The following is a 21928-nucleotide window of genomic DNA, read 5'->3' as shown; positions in this document are numbered from 1 at the left end:
TAAATGAAAAATAACTTTTTTGAGTGCCTAAACCAATCATGATAGTCATATGATATCTTTAAATAAACAACTACAAAAAAAATATTAAAAAAATTATGTAATTGCGAATGTTCCATGAGGTTATTGTGAATTATACAATAATTAAATAAATTTAAATATAATTAAATTTAAATATAATTATCTTTTCAATTAATCTATTCTAGTAATTTTGCCAATAACAATAATTTGTGGGTCGCCGGACATAAAAAACTTGCATTGCAGAATGGATGTTCCATTCCCCGAGAAGTCGAGCAGCAAACAAAAAGAATCCTCGGGGAGTTAATGCAGTCGTGCACAAAAGAGATCAAATCTTATAGCATAAGTATAGTTGGGAACAAGACTTGCATATAATTTTCTTGCATTAACCACAGCATAGTAATCAACTACTATTTCTACACAGACGCACATCTCATTGCAAGTTGCAACAATAATAGTAAACACAATTCAAAATCATGAGCTCATCTTCCTTCATCCGTTATCAACTGGGAGAAGACATTACTGGTCATATCCAAATCACTCACCACGCTCATCTCAACTCCTCTTCCTCCTCCTTCAGGTAAACCCACACTTGTAGGAGGAATTCTCCTCATTACTCCAACCGAAAAGCCCAAAACATTCGAGTCCACATTCCCACTGTCCTCGTAAGGCTCCCTTCTCACCTCAGTCTCCTGGAGCTGCAATGCGTACTCCAAGTTCCACAAAACGTCTCCAATGGCAGGCCTGTCAACGCCATAATCTGCGAGGCACTTCTCCGCGGTTTCGCCGAACTTCCTCAGCGAATTCTCGTTGATCTTCCCCACGAGCTTCGGATCGATCACTTTCCCAAGCTGCCCTCTTGCTTGCCAATCCAAAGCCCACTCTGCCAGGTTGATTTGCTCTCTTGGAAGAGTGTTGTCAATGGCAGGCCTAGCACAGAGGACCTCTAAGAGCACGACACCGAAGGAGTAGACATCGGATTTATCTGTAAGCTGTTGGGTCTTGAAGTATTCGGGATCTAGATAGCCAAAGCTACCCTTAACCGCAGTGCTCACATGGGTCTGTTCGTAGGAAGGTCCTTCTCTCGAGAGTCCGAAATCCGAGACCTTTGCAACGAAGCCTTCGTCTAACAAAATGTTGGTAGATTTCACGTCGCGATGGATTATATTGTGAGAATAGCCAGTGTGCAAATAGTGGAGTCCTCTTGCTGCACCTATGCATATCTCAAGCCTCTGCTTCCATGATAAAGATGGCAATTCGGAGCCATACAAGTGCTCTCTTAACGGCCCTTTCTCCATGTACTCGTATACGAGTATCATCTCCGACTTCTCGTCGCAGTACCCGATCAGCGAGACGAGATGCCGGTGGCGAATTCCCGACAAGACCTCGGTCTCGGTCTGGAACTCCGGGAAGCCCTGCTTCGATCCCGGCATGCCGCGTTTGACCGCGATCTTGGTGCCGTCGGTGAGGACGCCCTTGTAGACTTTCCCGAACCCGCCGACGCCGATGACGTTGTACTCGTCGAAGCCGCCCGTTGCGGAACTGATCCGGTCGAAGGATATGAGGAGCCCCAAATTTAGCCGCGGCGAGGCGGTCGGTGCGGAGCCGTTGGTGGTTCTGGAGGGGTTTACAGAGTTGAAGCCTCGGTCCCTGTAAGGAGACCATGACATGGGAGTCTCATTTGCTTTAGGCGCAGTCTTTGCTGCCCTACTCCTGCAGAAGACTATGAGGACGCCAAGAATTATGCCCACAACGACGAGGCAACCGAGAACAGAGCCGATCACAGCAGCAACATAGACGTGCTTCTTGCCGCTATCTCCTTGTCCTGAAACGGTATTAAAGGTTCCATTAAGGCTTCCAAAGGAGTTGTTTACCTTCATGATCTCTAATCCATTTAGTATTGCATTCTTGACAGTATTGCTCTGGAGCGATCGGCTAATGCTAACATTGATGCGATTATAAGTCTGGGCGTCGATGATGAAGTCCACGTAGAAGGCCTCTGCAAGCTGGGACGTGAAAGTTTGCGGGCTGAGATCTTGGTATGCCATGAAGTCCTGGATGTAGACGTTGAACTTGAGCTCTTGGTTGACGACCGAGGTGAACGTCGGGGATATGAAGTCGCAAAAATGCATACGAATTAGGTACTTGTAGCCCGGAGTGACCGGAAAAGTCCACGTTACGTTGAAGTTGATTAATGGATTGGACTTCAAAGCGAGCGCGTCGATGTTCATGGTCCGGGCGGTATCGTAGACGAAATCGGGGGCTATCTCTCGCGTCGTCATGGAGTTGTATATGATAGGTTGGCTCGTGAAATTCGCGAAAGACTGGTCTTTTGAGTAGAGGAAGCCGCTATCGAGAAGCCAAGTTCGCCATAGGCTGTCGTTTGCCGGGGTGATCTCTTCGCCGCCGACGTTGACCCGGTGAACGGTCTCGAGGGCTTGGTGGGCTAATTGGCCGAAGGACTCGGATAAATTTACCAACTGGGGATTCGGGTCGCTGAGGATCTCGGTGGGGGCAGTGAAGAGCTCGATGGCGTTGACGAAGGCGGAGGAGCTGGGAGAGGAGGGGGAGAATTTGACTTCGAGCGAAGAGGAGTCGGCCCAGAGGAAGAATTCTTTGACGACGGGGGAAGTGGTGTTGGTGGCAGAGAAGTCGGAGAGGAGGACGAAGCGGTTCGAGGCGGAGACGTTGAAGCGAGCGGAGGAGAGGGAAGAGGAGAAGGGGAGGAAGTGTAATCGGAGGACGTAGGAGGCGGCGGAGAAAACGTTGAATTGGTAGGTGAAGGGGGAAGTGGAGAGGCGAGCAGTGGAGTAGGGAGAGGGCGAGGAAGAGGGTCTGGGGTTGGAGAGGGAACGGGAATTGGGAGCAGAGAGATGAGGGGAGTCGGAAGTGCGAGTAGGGGAGTCGGGGACGAAAGTGCGAGAAGGGGAGTCGTTGGGGAAGGAGGAGGAGGAAGTGGAGCCGCAAGAGAGGAAGTAGGTTTTGTTGGGGGAGAAAGAAGTGGAGAAGGGGAAGAGATAGACGAGGAGAAGTGTCACGCGAAGAAGAGTCTCCATGGTCACGGATGAGAAATCAGTTTGGGGAAGGGAGAGGGAAGATGGACAAGTGATGGTGGAAATGGAACGGTGGGCTGTGAGCGACCGAGCCTGCTTAATTGATGTGGTATAATGGAAGATGTACCAGAGACTCGGGTTGGTCATGTGTGGAACTCTCTATGTGCTAATAATTGAAGTAGTGGATTTTTTTATTATTATTTAAGAGTCCTTATTTCATATATAGACTGAGTTGAAATGGAATAAAGGTCGAAAGTGGTATGGAAGCGGGTTGTGGGGCATGCTTCGTTAATGCGCTATAATGGAAGATGTACCCTAGACTTACGGGTGCTGTTGACAGAAAAATATCTATTTTTTAATTCTTTTACTAAAATATATAACACAAAGTTAAATATCAAAATCAGTCTAAGTCATTCTATTTCAAACGCTAATAAAGTAAGTATTTTTTAATAAAAATTTAACTTTATTAGCATTTTTATTGAAATACATTCATATTTATTAGTCTTGGAAAAATTTTACTTAAAATTTTTTTTAACAGTTAAACATTATACAAAAATACTTAATAGTTAAGTATTTTATTTAGGACTATAATAAAATAGATCTAAATTTTAGTATTTAAATTTAAGTGTTATCTATTTTGATAAATAAATTTTAAAATAAAACTAGTTTGGTCAAAAACAATTTAGGGCAATTAGTGTGGAAATCTCACTGTGTTAATAATTATAGTAGTGATTACTTGAATTTCTTACAACTTTAGTCTCCACCATTTTCAAGTTAGTAGATTCAATTTAATTCGAAACATCCTCGTCTTTATTACCACCTTTTTTTAATTCTTTTTGATCAAGGTTATAGAGAGCAATCATTGACATAAAATTTAAGATTAATTATAAAAATAAATGAAAATTATAAGAGTTATTTTAGAAAAATGTAACCAAAAGGACAGATGACATAAAATGGCAAGCAACATGAATCATATTAAAATTAAACTACGGGATCGATTATAAAAGAATTGTTGTCCCCACGGAACCTAACAATTTGCATAGTACCATTATATTATATATATAATTTTATTTCGTTATATTTAACGAGGCAACTCGAATGCTTTGTCTGCGGAGCTATTCTTAAATATTAGTACTAGAAATATCAAAAAGAAGATATAACTAAGATTACAAACATATATGAAAGACGGGTTCAAAGGTATGTGTGGAAAGGAGGAAGAATCCAATTAAACTCGAGTGAACCAAGTGGCAAAGTTTAGTTAGAAATACCAAAACGACCATCTCAATCAGGTGTCTTATTACATTTTTCTTAAGCATGAGACTAAAATAAAAACAAAAGTAAAAAAATCTTTATATTAGATGAATGGTCTTCTGAGAATCTCCAACTCTTTGAAAGGTGCTGAAAGTAGCCAACGCGGGAATATCTTGATGAACGTGATGTGGACCAATTGCTACCCCTAGTGAGATGATGTTCAGAAATCGTAAAGAAGGACAAAGCGTAGACTATCCATCCGCTTGACTCTCCAGTCTTGCGTCTTGGGCTGACCCCTTTCTTGTTTAGCTCGTGAGTGTTTCAGATTTATTCGGAAAAATCTAACTCGCCGTCGTCGGCGAATTAAAGTATACATAAATAAGTCCCTCGTTTATTTGTGGGCTCTCTCTAGTCTCTGTAGCGCTTTGCCAATATAGCTGTCATTGCTCAATGAAAACAAAATGAAAGAGAAAGAAATTATATTAAAAAGAAATATAATTTTATCTGTTGGATTATGTCTTCCCTAGTGGAGTTCTAGTGTGACTAATAATATTAGTTAATCTAGGTCTTATATATCCTTCATAGAGTATGAGATGATAGAAAAAATTTTATAACCTAAATCCCACAAAATTCTTTTCTCCAAACTAAACCATAACCCCACAAAATCTAAATCCTATTATCACAAAATTATAATATCAAAACCACAACCCATAAGAATCCCCCAAAATCACTATCACATACAAGCCTTAGAAACTTCCACTAACTTTACCTATTTTTCTTTATCTCTCTAGTTTAAACCCTTTTTTTTCTCCATCTTTTCCCAAATTTTCTTCATCTCTCTCCCAATCTTTGAGGTCCCAGGCAATAAAATTGACTTAATGTTTGGGGAGGTCTAAGATCTCCATGGCTTGGAATTTGGAAGCTCTAAGATTGGCTGGGCATTTAAGTAATGTTCTCCATGATTTAAAAAAAACAACAAGTATGGATGTTAATGTTATGAAAAAAATTAGAGATAAGTACAAGGGTAATTTAGAAATATTATAAATTACATAGTAGATTATAACAAAATATTCTCTTTCTGATATCATTCAGTTTGATTATGGTTAGGTTAAGTTAACTAAGGATGTTAAATGAACATTATAGGGAAAATAAGGGGCCGTATTATAACATCCCCAAAGACAGAGTGCGAATCATAAAATAGGTAAAATGTAGGATGTGATTTATAAAAATCTCAAAAATATAAAGAGTTTTAAATGGCAAACAAAGACACGCGGTGTGTTGTGCAAATGTACCAAATGGGTGAAGGAAGCGGAAGCAAGACCTTCACCCCCAAATATCTCAAATGGGAATAGTGAAAAAAAACACAATGCAAAGCTTGAGAAACTCCAATAAGGATGTTAATGGTGTTAGAAAAGCTCTAAGTAAGTTCTAATCATGGATTAACACTCTAATATATGTAAGCACCAACAAAGACAACAATGGAAACAATAGAGAGAGAGAGAGATAAGATTTACGTGGTTCGGTGATGTGCCTACGTCCACGGGCGGAGCAATCTTCTTTACTATGCAAATCCCTCACTTACAAAGAGTTTAACAACTCTAATCACTCTCAATACAATAGTGGTTCAACCCTCGTTAATGTTCTTCCAACCACCAACCCTAAAAACCCCCTTTAGTATTTATAGTCAGATTCAGATTTGGGGATTTTCAGTGTCGCGTTCGAACGCGCCCAATATTAATACAGCAAAACTCAAGGGGCGTTCGAACGCAGGAGGGGTCCGTTTGAACGCCTACAGAAACAGCTGCTCTCGGGTTGCCTCGCGTTCAAACGCGGCTGGGGCCTTCGAACGCCTGCAGAAAGTCTGCTCTCGGGTTGGCTCGCGTTTGAACGCGGCTGGGGCCGTTCGAACGCCTGCATCACAACTGCTCTCTGTCTGGAGCGAGCGTTCGAATGCCCTCAGGGCGCGTTCGAACGCACGGCACAGAAATACTGATACATGCTAAATTTTTGCTGAAACTGAATTTAAGCCAATTTTTTTAACAATTCTCCACCTTGGCGAAGAACTCAAAACTTCAGCAAATCACTCTAAACCATTCCAAAGTGACTTAATCATCCAAAATGTACTCCAACTGCAAATTTGCGTCCTAAGACGTCAAACCAAACTTGGTCAATAGTGAATGACATTAATCAAATCCAAACAATGTTGGAATTTGATTTTGGTCACTATTTTTGTCAACATATCGGCCGGATTATCAACAGTTCCAATCTTGCAAAGTGAAATATCATTTTCTTCCAAAATTTCTCTCACAAAGTGGAAACGGACATCAATATGCTTTGTCCTTGTGTGATGAACTTGATTCTTTGCCAAACAAATTGCACTTTGGCTATCACAATGTACCTCCACCTTATCTTGGTATACACCCAAGTCATCTGTCAAACCAAGCAACCAAATAGCCTCCTTTATAGCCTCTGTCACTGCCATATACTCAGCCTCTGTGGTAGATAAAGCAACAGTCGACTGTAAGGTAGACCTCCAACTCACCGGCCCTCTAGCAAGTGTGAAAACATATCCCGTAGTGGATCTACGCTTATCCAAATCACCTACATAGTCCGAATCCACATATCCAGTAAGATGTAGACCAAGTCTATCATCTTTCACAAATTTTTATCCAACACCCACAGTACCATGAATATATCTCAGAATCTATTTCACAGCCTGTCAATGCCCTTTTCCTAGAGCATGCATATATCTACTAACAATGCTAATAGTTTGTGAAATATCTGGCCTAGTGCACACCATAGCATACATTAAGCTTCCAACTGCACTTGCATATGGTACCTTAGACATAAACTCTTTCTCGACATCTGAAGTGGGTGACATAGCTGCACTGAGCCTAAAATGAGGTGCCAACGGTGTACTCACTGACTTTGTTTTGCTATCCACTCCAAACCGCTGCAATACCTTCTTCAAATACTGCTCCTGAGTTAAGCATACTGTCCCCAATTTTCTGTCTCTCCTAATCTCCATGCCAAGTATTTTCCTTGCTTCTCCTAGATCCTTCATTTCAAACTCCCTATTCAATTTGAGCTTCAATTTATCAATCTCCACATTGCTCTTAGATGCTATCAACATATCATCAACATATAAGAGCAAATAGATAAAGGATCCATCTTGAAGCTTCCTAAAGTACACACAATGATCATAGTGGCTTCGCTTGTACTTATGCCTTCGTATAAACTGGTCAAACCGTTTATACCACTGCCTAGGAGACTGCTTCAAGCCATATAAAGATTTCTTCAATTTGCAAACTAAGTCTTCTTTTCCTCTGATTTTGAACCCTTTCGGCTGTGTCATATAGATGTCCTCCTCCAAATCACCGTGCAAGAAGGCGGTCTTCACATCCATCTGGGCTAGCTCAAGATCAAACTGAGCTACCAAGACTAGCAAAATTCAAATAGAGGAGTGTTTCACCACCGGAGAAAACACTTCATTATAGTCAATCCCCTCCTTTTGAGCATACCCTTTTACCACCAATCTAGCCTTGAATCTAACTCCACCTTTTGATTGAGGATCATCCTTCTTGGCATATATCCACTTGCACCCAATAGCCTTCTTTCCCTTAGGGATCTCCACCAAATTCCACGTTTTATTTTTCTCACTGGCCTTCATTTCATCATCCATCGCCCCTTTCCAATTTGCTCTTTCGGTGTTCTTCATAGCTTCTTTGAAGGAAGCGGGAAAGTCTTCATCAATCATAGGAAAAGCATAGGCCAACATATCAGAATAGCGTGCCGGTTTTTTGATTTCTCTCCTTGGCCTTCTAATTGCTATGGAGTCTTGATCATCAGTTTCTGGCTCCACATTGTCATCTTCTTGCAAATTAGGATCTTCCTCTTCATTTGCCCCTTCTGAAGGTATATCTTGTGGTGGACTTGAATTTACCTCAAACTCCACCTACCGTGGAACATCTTCAGCACTGTCATCAACTAGGCTATCTGATGCCTGACTTTGCTTCAACATGAATGATTCATCAAATGTAATATCCCTGCTGATTACCAACTTCCTCATTTCTGGCCTCCAAACCCGAAATCCCTTCACTCCAGTGCTAAAGCCCAAGAAGATACCCTTCTTGGCTCTAGGATCCAACTTGCTTTCCCTGACATGATAGTATGCAGGACAACCAAAGATATGTAAGGAATCATAATCTAAAACGGGTTTGCCAGACCATACCTCTAATGGGCTCTTCCCATTATTTGCAGATGAAGGTAGCCGGTTGATGAGATGACATGCATAGTTGACTGCCTCAGCCCAAAACTCCTTGCCTAATCCAGCATTGGACAACATACACCGAACCTTCTCCAATAAGGTCTGGTTTAGACGTTCTGCCACGCCATTTTGCTGAGGTGTCTCTCTAATGGAGAAATGCCTTTCAATCCCTTCTTCTTTGCATAACCTCATGAACAGATCTGAAGTGTACTCTCCACCGTTATCTGATCTGAGCTTCTTGATCTTCTTGCTAGTCTGATTCTCAATCATCTTCTTCCAATTCTGAAAAATTTCAAGCACTTGGTTCTTATGGTGCATGGTGTACACCCAAGATCTTCTAGAATAGTCATCTACAAAGGTGACGAACCAGTACTTTCCTCCCAATGAGGCCTTCCGGGTAGGCTCCCAAACATCTGTGTGAATGTAATCCAATATCCCCTTGGTTTAGTGTACTGCAGTAGCAAATTTAACGCTAGTTTGTTTGCCCAATACACAGTGTTTGAAAAATTCCAACTTGAGGCTCTTTACACCCTTTAGCAAACCATGACTTGATAGACTTTGCAAAGCTTTGTGTCCTGGGTGCCCCAACCTCATGTGCCATAGTCTGGAAGAGTCAGCCTCACTAACAGTGTTACTTGAGGCGGCCGCTACTCTTTCCAAATCCGTAGAGCCTTGTAAGAAGTACAAATTGCTTCTTCTTATGCCCTTCATCACCACCAATGCCCCCAAAGTCATCTTCAATGCTCCACCTCTTAAAGTAACGGTAAAGCCCTTTGATTCCAAAACCCCAAGGGAGATGAGGTTCTTCTTCAAATCCGGTATGTACTGAACTTCTATTAGCTCTTTGACGGACCCATCTTGGAGCTTCAAACGAATAGTGTCAATGCCTTCAGCTCTACAAGGGCTATCATTGCCCATAAACACAACTCCACTAGAGATCTTCTCAAAAGTGGAGAACCAACTCCTGTTTGGACACATATGGTATGTGCAACCGGAGTCCAAGATCCATTCATCCGTGCTACATGCAAGAGCCGAGCCTACCAAGGCGCTTTCCGAGTACTCATCATCCGAATGTGCCACATTTGCCTTTTGGGGTTTCTTGTCCTTGTTCGTCAAAACAGGACAATCCTTCTTCCAATGCCCTTTATTGCGGCAATAAGAACATTGGACTTTGGCAATTGACTTCCTATCTGAGGATGCACCTTTTGACTTTGAGAAGGATTTGCCTCTCTTCCCAAATTTTCTGTTTTCAGATCTGCCCCTCACCATCAATGCATCTGAAGATGACTCATGAGTAGCTTGCTTGTCCAATTTCCGGTACTCATTGTTGATCAATATATTTGCAACATCTTCATAATGGATTAAATCCTTTCCATACAGTAGGGTAGTAGTGAGGTGGTCATAAGTGTCTGGCAAAGAATTCAACAATACCAATGCCTTGTCCCCATCAGAGATTTCAACATCCAGGTTTTGCAAGTCCGCAAGTAACTTGTTGAAGGAATTCAAATGCTCCACCATCGGCGTTCCCATCTTGTATTGAAATCTGAAAAACTTCTTCTTCAAATAGAGCCGGTTCTCAATGCTCTTGGTCATGTATTTGTCCTCTAGTTTCTTCCGCAAGCCTTTTGCCGAATTCTCCCTCATCACAGAGTACTTTTGGTCCTTCGCTAGACAAAGCTGAATGGAACTGCAAGCTTGCCGGTTCATTTTCTCCCAATCATTTTCGGATATATCTTCGGGCTTCTCCTCCAAAGTGATGTCTAATTCTTGTTGGAATAACACATCCATAACTTCACATTGCCACATTCCAAAGTTGTTGGTGCCATCAAACTTTTCAACTTCAAACTTTGCATTTGAGATAAGTTTGCCCGATTTGGATGATTCCCCCATTTTGCTAAAATTTCTTCAAATCCTCACTATTCCCAACTTCAATAGCCTAGGTTTGAAACCAATGGCTCTAATACCAAACTGTTGTGCAAATGTACCAAATGGGTGAAGGAAGCGGAAGCAAGACCTTCACCCCCAAATATCTCAAATGGGAATAGTGAAAGAGAACACAATGCAAAGCTTGAGAAACTCTAATAAGGATGTTAATGGTGTTAGAAAAGCCCTAAGCAAGTTCTAATCACGGATTAACACCCTAATATATGCAAGCACCAATAAAGACAACAATGGAGACAATAGAGAGAGAGACACACACACAAGATTTACGTGGTTCGGCGATGTGCCTACGTCCATGGGCGGAGCAATCTTCTTTACTATACAAATCCTTCACTTACAAAGAGTTTAACAACTCTAATCACTCTCAATACAATGGTGACTCAACCCTCATTAATGTTCTTCCAACCACCAACCCTAAAAAACCCCTTTTAGTATTTATAGTCAGGTTCAGATTTGTGGATTTTCAGTGTCGCGTTCGAACGCATTCGGGGCGCGTTCGAACGCGCCCAATGTTAATACAGCAAAACTCAATGGGCGTTCGAACGTAGGAGGGGTCCGTTCGAACGCTTGCAGAAACAGCTGCTCTCGGATTGGCTCGCGTTCAAACGCGGCTGGGGCCATTCGAACGCCTGCATCAAAACTGCTCTTTGTCTGGAGCCCACGTTCGAACGCCCTCAGGGCGCGTTCGAACGCGCAGCACAGAAATGCTGATACATGCTGAATTTTTGCTGAAACTGAATTTGAACCAATTTTTTAACATGGTGAACATATTACGAGTTTGAAATGAATATATAGAGCACTATATAGAAAGTCCCTTAGAAATGTAAAGTGTAAGAAACACATGAGTGGTGCAAAACAAGCATAGAAGCTCTCGATACCTAAATAATTATGAGTTTATAGTAGTCGATGATGTATAAATGAGTGTATTTCTTGGGTTGTTTTATTCGTGATGCGTTACAACTATGTACCTTTCAAAGTGTATTAACTACTTTTTTTTCAAAGTGGATTCACTACTTTTTTTTTCCTAATAAGGGAGTTTTTACTTATATTTTTATATCTGTGGTTACTACAATTTTTTTTTCTTATAGTGTTTAGCGAGATTGTCGTGCACAATTGAGTGAAATAGCGGTTCTTCATAAAAAGCAATTAAGTCACGGAGAAGTAGAAAATTTCAGCGAGAATAGATTCAATTCTCAGAAAAAAAAAATTCTATTTACATTAACTCAAGGAAATGGTAGTAAGATCAATTTGTTAATTTTCTGGCATTAACAATAGCATAGTAATCAACTCTACACAGACGCTGTTCTTCTTCTTGCAACAATAATAGTAAGCACAATCCTAAATCATGAGCTCATCTTCCTTCATCAGTTATCAACTGGGAGAAGACATTACTTCTTGTCATATCCAAATCACTCACCACGCTCATCTCAACTCCTCTTCCTCCTCCTTCAGGTAAACCCACACTGGTAGGAGGAATCCTCCTCACTACTCCAACCGAAAAGCCCAAAACATTCGAGTCCACATTCCCACTGTCCTCGTAAGGCTCCCTTCTCACCTCAGTCTCCTGGAGCTGCAATGCGTACTCCAAGTTCCACAACACGTCTCCAATGGCAGGCCTGTCAACGCCATAATCTGCGAGGCACTTCTCCGCGGTTTCGCCGAACTTCCTCAGCGAATTCTCGTTGATCTTCCCCACGAGCTTCGGATCGATCACTTTCCCAAGCTGCCCTCTTGCTTGCCAATCCAAAGCCCACTCTGCCAGGTTGATTTGCTCTCTTGGAAGAGTGTTGTCAATGGCAGGCCTAGCACACAGGACCTCTAAGAGCACGACACCGAAGGAGTAGACATCGGATTTATCTGTAAGCTGTTGGGTCTTGAAGTATTCGGGATCTAGATAGCCAAAGCTGCCCTTAACCGCAGTGCTCACATGGGTCTGTTCGTAGGAAGGTCCTTCTCTCGAGAGTCCGAAATCCGAGACCTTTGCAACGAAGCCTTCGTCTAGCAAAATGTTGGTAGATTTCACGTCGCGATGGATTATATTGTGAGAATAGCCAGTCTGCAAATAGTGGAGTCCTCTGGCTGCACCTATGCATATCTCAAGCCTCTGCTTCCATGATAAAGATGGCAATTCGGAGCCATACAAGTGCTCTCTTAACGGCCCTTTCTCCATGTACTCGTATACAAGTATCATCTCCGACTTCTCGTCGCAGTACCCGATCAGCGAGACGAGATGCCGGTGGCGAATTCCCGACAAGACCTCGATCTCTGTCTGGAACTCCGGGAAGCCCTGCTTCGATCCCGGCATGCCGCGTTTGACCGCGATCTTGGTGCCGTCGGTGAGGACGCCCTTGTAGACTTTCCCGAACCCGCCGACGCCGATGACGTTGTACTCGTCGAAGCCGCCTGTTGCGGAACTGATCCGGTCGAAGGATATGAGGAGCCCCAAATTTAGCCGCGGCGAGGCGGTCGGTGCGGAGCCGTTGGTGGTGCTGGAGGGGTTTACAGAGTTGAAGCCTCGGTCCCTGTAAGGAGACCAAAACATGGGTGTCTCCTCGGCATTTGGCGCAGTCTTTGGTGGCCTACTCCTGCAGAAGACTATGAGGACACCAAGAATTATGCCCACAACGACGAGGCAACCGAGAACAGAGCCGATCACAACAGCAACATAGACGTCCTTCTTGCCGCTATCTCCTTGTCCTGAAACGGTATTAAAGGTTCCATTGGGGTCGGGGACGAAAGTGGGGACGAAAGTGGGGTCGGGGACGAAAGTGCGAGGAGGGAGGTGGGTGGGGAAGGAGGTGGAGGAAGTGGAGCCAAAAGAGAGGAAGTAGGTTTTGTTGGGGGAGAAAGAAGTGGAGAAGGGGAAGAGATAGACGAGGAGAAGTGTCACGCGAAGAAGAGTCTCCATGGTCACGGATGAGAAATCAGTTTGGGGAAGGGAGTGGGGAGATGGACAAGTGATGGTGGAAATGGAACGGTGGGCTGTGTGAGCGACAGAACCTACTTAATTGAGTTGGTATAATGGAAGATGTACCAGAGACTCAGGTTGGTCATGTGTGGAACTCTCTATGTGCTAATAATTGAAGTAGTGGATTTTTTTATTATTATTTAAGAGTCCTTATTTCATATATAGACTGAGTTGAAATGGAATAAAGGTCGAAAGTGGTATGGAAGCGGGTTGTGGGGCATGCTTCGTTAATGCGCTATAATGGAAGATGTACCCTAGACTTACGGGTGCTGTTGACAGAAAAATATCTATTTTTTAATTCTTTTACTAAAATATATAACACAAAGTTAAATATCAAAATCAGTCTAAGTCATTCTATTTCAAACGCTAATAAAGTAAGTATTTTTTAATAAAAATTTAACTTTATTAGCATTTTTATTGAAATACATTCATATTTATTAGTCTTGGAAAAATTTTACTTAAAATTTTTTTTAACAGTTAAACATTATACAAAAATACTTAATAGTTAAGTATTTTATTTAGGACTATAATAAAATAGATCTAAATTTTAGTATTTAAATTTAAGTGTTATCTATTTTGATAAATAAATTTTAAAATAAAACTAGTTTGGTCAAAAACAATTTAGGGCAATTAGTGTGGAAATCTCACTGTGTTAATAATTATAGTAGTGATTACTTGAATTTCTTACAACTTTATACATGAAAAATAAAAAATTATAAAATCTCCGTGGCATGGAGTTTAGATGCTCTAAAATTGACTTGGCATTTAAGTGATATTCTCCATGGTTTAAGAAAAAGCAACAAGTATTGATGTTAATGTTATGAAAAAAATTAGAGATAAGTATAAGGATAATTTATGAATATTATAAATTACATAGTGAATTATAATAAAATATTCTCTTTCTGATTTCATTCAGTTTGATTATGGTTTGTTTAAATTAACTCTGGGTGTTAAATAAATATTATAAGAAAAATGGGGAGTGGTGTTATAAAATCTTCTAAGAGTGTATTTTCTAATTTATTTTATTTGTGTTGCGTTACGATTATTTTACTATGTACCATTGAAAGTGGATTCACTGTTTTTTTTTTCAAAGTAGATTCACTATATTTTTTTCTTAATAACGAAGTTTTCACATATATTTTTATATTTGAGTTTACTATGATTTTTTTTTCTTATAGCATTTAGCGAGATTATCATGCACAGTTGAGTGAAATAGCGGTTCTTCATGAAAAGCAATTAAGTCACAGAGAATAGAAATTTTCAGCGAGATTAGATTCACTTCTCAGAAGAAAAGAATTTCTATTTACATTAACTCAAGGAAATGGTAGTAAGATCAATCTGATAATTATTATCCTTTGTGTCAAACTATCACAACTAAACATTATTTCTTATCAATTATTTTTCTTCGTATATCATTATATTTATTATTCTTTTTCTAACTAAACATTAAAAAAATATAGACAACACATTCCGGGAGAAATGTTTAATTTACCATTATCATAATTTATTATCCAGCATCAAAACGGCCACATAGTTATCGTAATATTTTTATTAGATTTTTTTACATTTATACCTCTAAATGAATCTCTCATTTTTTTTTTCTTCCGTATTTAACTCTGCCTTTCAAACCAAATCATTTTCTTGCATTAACCACGGCATAGTAATCAACTACTATTTCTACACAGACGCACATCTTATTGCAAGTTGCAACGATAATAGTAAACACAATTCAAAATCATGAGCTCATCTTCCTTCATCCGTTATCAACTGGGAGAAGACATTACTGCTCATATCCAAATCACTCACCACGCTCATCTCAACTCCTCTTCCTCCTCCTTCAGGTAAACCCACACTTGTAGGAGGAATCCTCCTCATTACTCCAACCGAAAAGCCCAAAACATTCGAGTCCACATTCCCACTGTCCTCGTAAGGCTCCCTTCTCACCTCAGTCTCCTGGAGCTGCAATGCGTACTCCAAGTTCCACAACACGTCTCCAATGGCAGGCCTGTCAACGCCATAATCTGCGAGGCACTTCTCCGCGGTTTCGCCGAACTTCCTCAGAGAATTCTCGTTGATCTTCCCCGCGAGCTTCGGATCGATCACTTTCCCAAGCTGCCCTCTTGCTTGCCAATCCAAAGCCCACTCTGCCAGGTTGATTTGCTCTCTTGGAAGAGTGTTGTCAATGGCAGGCCTAGCACACAGGACCTCTAAGAGCACGACACCGAAGGAGTAGACATCGGATTTATCTGTAAGCTGTTGGGTCTTGAAGTATTCAGGATCTAGATAGCCAAAGCTGCCCTTAACCGCAGTGCTCACATGGGTCTGTTCGTAGGAAGGTCCTTCTCTCGAGAGTCCGAAATCCGAGACCTTTGCAACGAAGCCTTCGTCTAGCAAAATGTTGGTAGATTTCACGTCGCGATGGATTATATTGTGAGAATAGCCAGTGTGCAAATAGTGGAGTCCTCTCGCTGCATCTATGCATATCTCAAGCCTCTGCTTCCATGATAAAGATGGCAATTCGGAGCCATACAAGTGCTCTCTTAACGGCCCTTTCTCCATGTACTCGTATACGAGTATCATCTCCGACTTCTCGTCGCAGTACCCGATCAGCGAGACGAGATGCCGGTGGCGAATTCCCGACAAGACCTCGATCTCGGTCTGGAACTCCGGGAAGCCCTGCTTCGATCCCGGCATGCCGCGTTTGACCGCGATCTTGGTGCCGTCGGTGAGGACGCCCTTGTAGACTTTCCCGAACCCGCCGACGCCGATGACGTTGTACTCGTCGAAGCCGCCCGTTGCGGAACTGATCCGGTCGAAGGATATGAGGAGCCCCAAATTTAGCCGCGGCGAGGCGGTCGGTGCAGACCCGTTGGTGGTTCTGGAGGGGTTTACAGAGTTGAAGCCTCGGTCCCTGTAAGGAGACCATGACATGGGAGTCTCATTTGCTTTAGGCGCAGTCTTTGCTGCCCTTCTCCTGCAGAAGACTATGAGGACACCAAGAATTATGCCGACGACGAGGAGGCCACCAAGAACAGAGCCGATCACAACAGCAAAGGAGACATGCTTCTTGCGGTCATCTCCTTGTCCTGAAACGGTATTAATGGTTCCATTGAGGCTTCCAACGGAGTTGTTTACCTTCATGATCTCTAATCCATTTAGTATTGCATTCTTGACAGTATTGCTCTGGAGCGATCGGCTAATGCTAACATTGATGCGATTATAAGTCTGGGCGTCGATGATGAAGTCCACGTAGAAGGCCTCTGCAAGCTGGGACGTGAAAGTTTGCGGGCTGAGATCTTGGTATGCCATGAAGTCCTGGATGTAGACGTTGAACTTGAGCTCTTGGTTGACGACCGAGGTGAACGTCGGGGATATGAAGTCGCAAAAATGCATACGAATTAGGTACTTGTAGCCCGGAGTGACCGGAAAAGTCCACGTTACGTTGAAGTTGATTAATGGATTGGACTTCAAAGCGAGCGCGTCGATGTTCATGGTCCGGGCGGTGTCGTAGACGAGATCTGGGGCTATCTCCTGAGTCACGACGTCGTGTTTGATTTGTTGGGTCGTGGAACTCTCCATAGACGTGGCATTTGAGTAGAGGTATCCGCTATCGACAGACCAAGTTCGCCACAGAGTGTCGTTTGCTGTGGTGATCTCTTTCCCGCCGACGTTGAGCCGGTACATCGTCTCGAGGGCTTGGTGGGCTAATTGGCTGAAGGACTCGGATAAATTTACCATCTGGGGATTCAGGTGGCTGAGGAGCTCGGTGGGGGCAGTGAAGAGCTCGATGGCGTTGACGAAGGCGGAGGAGCTGGGAGAGGAAGGGGAGAATTTGACTTCGAGCGAAGAGGAGTCGGCCCAGAGGAAGAATTCTTTGACGACGGGGGAAGTGGTGTTGGTGGCAGAGAAGTCGGAGAGGAGGACGAAGCGGTTCGAGGCGGAGACGTTGAAGCGAGCGGAGGAGAGGGAAGAGGAGAAGGGGAGGAAGTGGAAGCGGAGGACGTAGGAGGCGGGGGAGGAGACGGGGAATCGGTAGTTTAAGGACGAAGTGGAGAGGCGTGCGGTGGAGTAGAGAGAGGGTGAGGAAGAGGGTATGGGGTTGGAGAGGGAGCGGGAATTGGAGCCGTCGAGGTAAGGGGAGTCGGGGTGGAATATACGAGTATCGTGTGCGAAGTACGAGGAAGAAGTGGAACCGCAAGAGAGAAAGATGGTCGTGTTGGGAGAGAAAGAAGTGGAGAAGGGGAAGAGATAGAGGAGGAGAAGTGCTACGCGAACAAGTGGCTCCATTGTCATGGACGAGAAATCAGTTTCAGGAACGGAGGGAGAGGGGGGGACAAGTGACGGTGGAAAATGGAATGGAGGTATAAAGTGGTGTGGACGCCGGTAGTGGGGCTTGCTTCAGGGATGCAGTATAATGGAAAGATATAGCGCAGATTTAAAAGGTAGTTGTTGACAGAAATATATCTATTTTTTTTAATTTATTTACTAAAGTAGATAATACTAAAATTTAAATATCAAAATAAGTCTATTTTAATTATTACGATCATTATTTTTTTAATAAAATGCTAATTTTATTAGTGTTTTTATTGAAACTATTTATATAATACTTCATATTCCTTAGTCTAGAAAAGTTTTACTTAGAAAAATAGTTAACATTAGGTGTTTTACTACAACATTTAACAGTTAAGCATTTTAGTATTGCTATAATAAAATAAACTATTTTGTATCTATTTTGATAAATAAAATTTAAAATAAAGTAATTTGGTTAAAAATTCTGGCGATGGGCAGATTGAGATAAAAATTAAATATAAGAATTAATTATAAAAATAATGAAAATTATAGGAGTTAATTTACAAAAATGTAACCAACTACCATTATTTTATATAATTTTGTTATATCGTCAAATTTAGCGGCGCAACTCGTACGCCTTGTTTCCGGAGCAAATCTTGATTCTATTTAAATAAAATAATAATAAAAAATCAGCTAATTACACGTCAATCATACAAGCACTGGAAATATCATACAGAAGACGCAACCATTCTTCAAAGATAGCTTTATCTTCCAGTCAATTAATGTGACAAACGTAGTTACCGCTCCGATCTGCCAAGCTATGTAACCATTCGTTTTTCAACTGAAGTGACAAAGAACAAATTATAATTTCTCTTAAAAAGAAATGCGTCACTAGCTACAGATTACGCAAAGAAGGATACAATTAAACTCAAGCAGACTTAGGAATCACATCCTAAGTACAAAGTTTAGTTAGATACACCAAAACGGCCATAAACAAAGCGTATACTATGGTCTTCGGAGAATCTCCAACTCTTGGACAGGTGCTGCAAGTAGCCAACGCGGAAATATCTTGATGAAGGTGATGTGGACCAATTGCTACCCCTGGTGAGATGATGTCCAGAAATTGTAAAGAAAGAGTAAGCGTAGACTATCCATCGCTTGACTCTCCGGTCTTGAGTCTTGGGCTGATCCCTTTCTTGTTTAGCTTGTGAGTGTTTCAGATTGATTCGGGAAAATCACCTCGCCGTCGTCGGTGAATTAAAGTATACATAAATAAGCCCCTCCTTTATTTGTGGACTCTGTCTAGTCTCTATAGCGCTTTACGAATATAGCTGTCATTGCTCAATGAAAACAAAACGAAGAAATTATATTAAAAGGAAATATAATTCTATCTATTGGATTATGTCTTCTAAGGTGGACTTCTAGTATGACTAATAATATTAGTTAATCTATGTCTTATATATCCTTGATAGAGTATGAGATGATAGAAAGTATTTTTAGTTAAATTATGAGATTAATATGAGATATTTTATAATAGAATTAGTAGTGTATCTTAATTATACTAAGTGAATGGCATAGATTTTAAATGTCTGTATAAAATTATAGAGTTTTAAATGCCAAACAAAGACACGTGGTAGGCATACTAAGAGTCTAGGATGAATATGTAGTAGTACATTGAGAGTCGCATGGAGATACAGAGTGTGAGGAATACATGAGTCGTGCAAGATGAGCGTAGAAGCACCCGATACATAAATAATTATTAGTTTATAGTAGTTGATTATGTACAAATGAGTGTATTTCTTGGGTTATTTTATCGGTGATGCGTTAGAGTCATTTTACTATATATCTTCCATATTTGATACATTATTTTTTTATTAATAAGAGAGTTTTTCTCATATATCTTTATATTTGAATTTAGTGTGATTAATTTCTTCTCTTATAGTTTTTAGCGATATCAAATCACACATATAATGTGAGAACTTTTTTGACGGTTATTGTTAGGTTATGCATAATAAGTGATATTAATTCTATGGATACAGGAAATTTCAATAAGTGATTTTATAGCAAGTTTTCAACGATTGTAGAGTACGTTTTGAAGTAGTGTGGTACAAACAATTTAGTGGTTTTGATGCATATGACGACATTTCCAGAGATGTCATGGTAGGGAGCAATTTAGTTAGAACAGGTAGAATCGGTGCTCGAGCTTAGTTATACTTGGTGGAGCAAGAGTCTTGTGTTAGGACAATGATGGATGAATTTGATGCACACATGAGTAAATCAGCGGTTTTTCATGAAAAGTAACTGAGGCACAAAAAGATAAAACTCTTAAGACTAGTCCACATCAAGATTGTGTGGTGACGATAAAAAACGTATAAAGATTTGCTAGTGAAGGATAACGAAAGTTTGAACTATAGAAGAAGATTGTTGGACTATGTCTCTTCATAAGGAGCTATAATTTGACTAGTAATAATACTAGTGCATCCATATCTTGGATCTTAATTATTGCGAGAGTAGAGGATGATTATAATTCTTTTAGTTATATTATGAGAAATTTTATTGGGATTAGGATTGTAACCTAATATAATTAGGAGAATAATATAGATTTTAGATGTCTATAAAAATATGGAAGTCTAGACTTTCAGATGGTGAACAAATGTTTGTGGTGGGCACACTAAGAGACCTAAATAGATATACTTTGTTAAATAGAGAATCACACAGTGACACAGAGGTGCTACTTGTAGTTTGTCTTATAAAAGACCCGTTGAACGGCAATGCACGTACAATAAGAAAATGTGGTAACATAAAGTCTCATGTGGTCTATCATTATACTATATATCATGCCTAACTAATTTATTGTTGTCCATAGTTTTTCTTTATTTTAAATTTTTTTTATGTATATCTTTATATCTAAATTTACTTTGACTATTTTGTTCTCGAGATTAAATTCTCTTTTAAAAAAATAAATAAATAAATTTCTATTAATTTAACTCAAGGAAATAGTATTTATCCGTTGTGTCAACTATCACGACTAAACATTATTTCTTATTAATTATTTTTATTCAATCAATTATATAATTATTTTTATAATATATAGATAACACATTCCCGTGAGAAATGTTTAATTTATCCTTATCCTAATTTTTATTATCCAGCATCGAAACGGCCACATAGTTTTTTTACATGTATACCTCCAAATAAATCTCTTATTAACTTACATAGCTCTATAGAATATGTATTTGAATATGTGCCAATCAAAACCATTTTTTTTTATAGATGCCACTACAGTGATTCGTCAAAATTCTTAATTTAACTATAGATAATACAAATTGGTTACTCTCCCAAATAATTATGATTTTAATGACTGACTTATCCTTATTAATATTGCTAACTATACCAGACAATCTAAGAAAGATAAAAGAAACATTTTTTAGACTAAATGTTTCATTAATTAACAACTTGTTATCAAACGATCGCGGTAGAGATATCTATGCAAACAATATAGGTTTTAAGAGTAATATTTGCAATCTTTAGAGAAATATATAAACAAATAAGAGATTTTCTTAAGGGTAACATATAAAATGCACGAAGTTTGGCATCTCGAATCTCGAAGCAGAGAGCGTGATAAACTGGGACACAAATCAACGGACATGATCAACTGTCAGGATGGCTATTCAAAAATGGAGCAAGAGCCCGGTGCACTCCAGGCTCTATATATATTATAATAATAATATAATATATATTATTATATTAGCTATTTTAAATTGCTTAATAGATCATTTTAGCGTTATTATTTTTTATTAAAAAATATATGGTTAGAAAACTCTCATCGAGATCTTTAAAATAAGATTAATATTCAATAGTTTTAGAACTAATTTTAAATTACTAATTTTTTAATTGAACATATCGAAATTATATTACACGAAATAAATATCGAAATAAGCATTCGAAATGCACTAATTAAACTGGAAGAGGCACGAGAATGAAGGAATATAAATTTTAATATAATTTTTATTTGATGTATTTCATTTTTAATGTATTTCATGTTTGATGTATTTCATATCTAATGTATTTTAATTTTTAATATTTATATTGGGGATAATTTTGAATAATTATATTTCAGGATACATAATTTATTAGACTCAT

The 21928-nt window shown here is 40.1% G+C and overlaps 3 protein-coding genes across 4 annotated transcripts; all 3 read right to left on the bottom strand.

Annotated features, from left to right (window-relative positions):
- Nucleotides 1-380: 380 nt before the first annotated feature.
- Nucleotides 381-3230, bottom strand: LOC140766983 (probable receptor-like protein kinase At5g24010). The gene has a single exon (XM_073106714.1). The coding sequence runs from the start codon at nt 3213-3215 to the stop codon at nt 498-500; it is 2718 nt and encodes a 905-aa protein (XP_072962815.1). The 5' UTR covers nt 3216-3230; the 3' UTR covers nt 381-497.
- An 8515-nt stretch (nt 3231-11745) lies between these two features.
- On the bottom strand, nt 11746-13598 carry LOC140766563 (receptor-like protein kinase HERK 1). 2 transcript variants are annotated; one of them, XM_073105970.1, is made up of 2 exons: nt 13348-13598; nt 11746-13266 (listed from the first exon to the last, which is right to left on the bottom strand). In XM_073105970.1, exons 1-2 carry the CDS (start codon nt 13433-13435, stop codon nt 11879-11881), a joined length of 1476 nt encoding a protein of 491 aa, XP_072962071.1. In that variant the 5' UTR covers nt 13436-13598; the 3' UTR covers nt 11746-11878. The 2 variants fall into 2 exon arrangements, with proteins under 2 accessions (XP_072962071.1, XP_072962070.1); XM_073105969.1 differs by having other exon boundaries at nt 11746-13598.
- Nucleotides 13599-15169: 1571 nt separating this feature from the next.
- On the bottom strand, nt 15170-17907 carry LOC140766561 (probable receptor-like protein kinase At5g24010). The gene has a single exon (XM_073105967.1). The coding sequence runs from the start codon at nt 17786-17788 to the stop codon at nt 15239-15241; it is 2550 nt and encodes an 849-aa protein (XP_072962068.1). The 5' UTR covers nt 17789-17907; the 3' UTR covers nt 15170-15238.
- Between the last annotated feature and the right edge of the window lie 4021 nt (nt 17908-21928).

The sequence above is a fragment of the Typha angustifolia genome, chromosome 9, assembly GCF_048772165.1.
Source record: "Typha angustifolia cultivar Huaian chromosome 9, ASM4877216v1, whole genome shotgun sequence".
NCBI lineage: Eukaryota > Viridiplantae > Streptophyta > Magnoliopsida > Poales > Typhaceae > Typha > Typha angustifolia.
Note: the sequence above shows the minus strand (reverse complement) of the source record. Positions and strands in the feature narration are given on the sequence as shown.

Coding starts and splice junctions, on each gene's coding strand:
- LOC140766983 (XM_073106714.1), bottom strand. CDS start 3,215: ATGACCAACCCGAGTCTCTGGTACATCTTCCATTATACCACATCAATT.
- LOC140766561 (XM_073105967.1), bottom strand. CDS start 17,788: ATGACAATGGAGCCACTTGTTCGCGTAGCACTTCTCCTCCTCTATCTC.
- LOC140766563 (XM_073105969.1), bottom strand. CDS start 13,435: ATGGAGACTCTTCTTCGCGTGACACTTCTCCTCGTCTATCTCTTCCCC.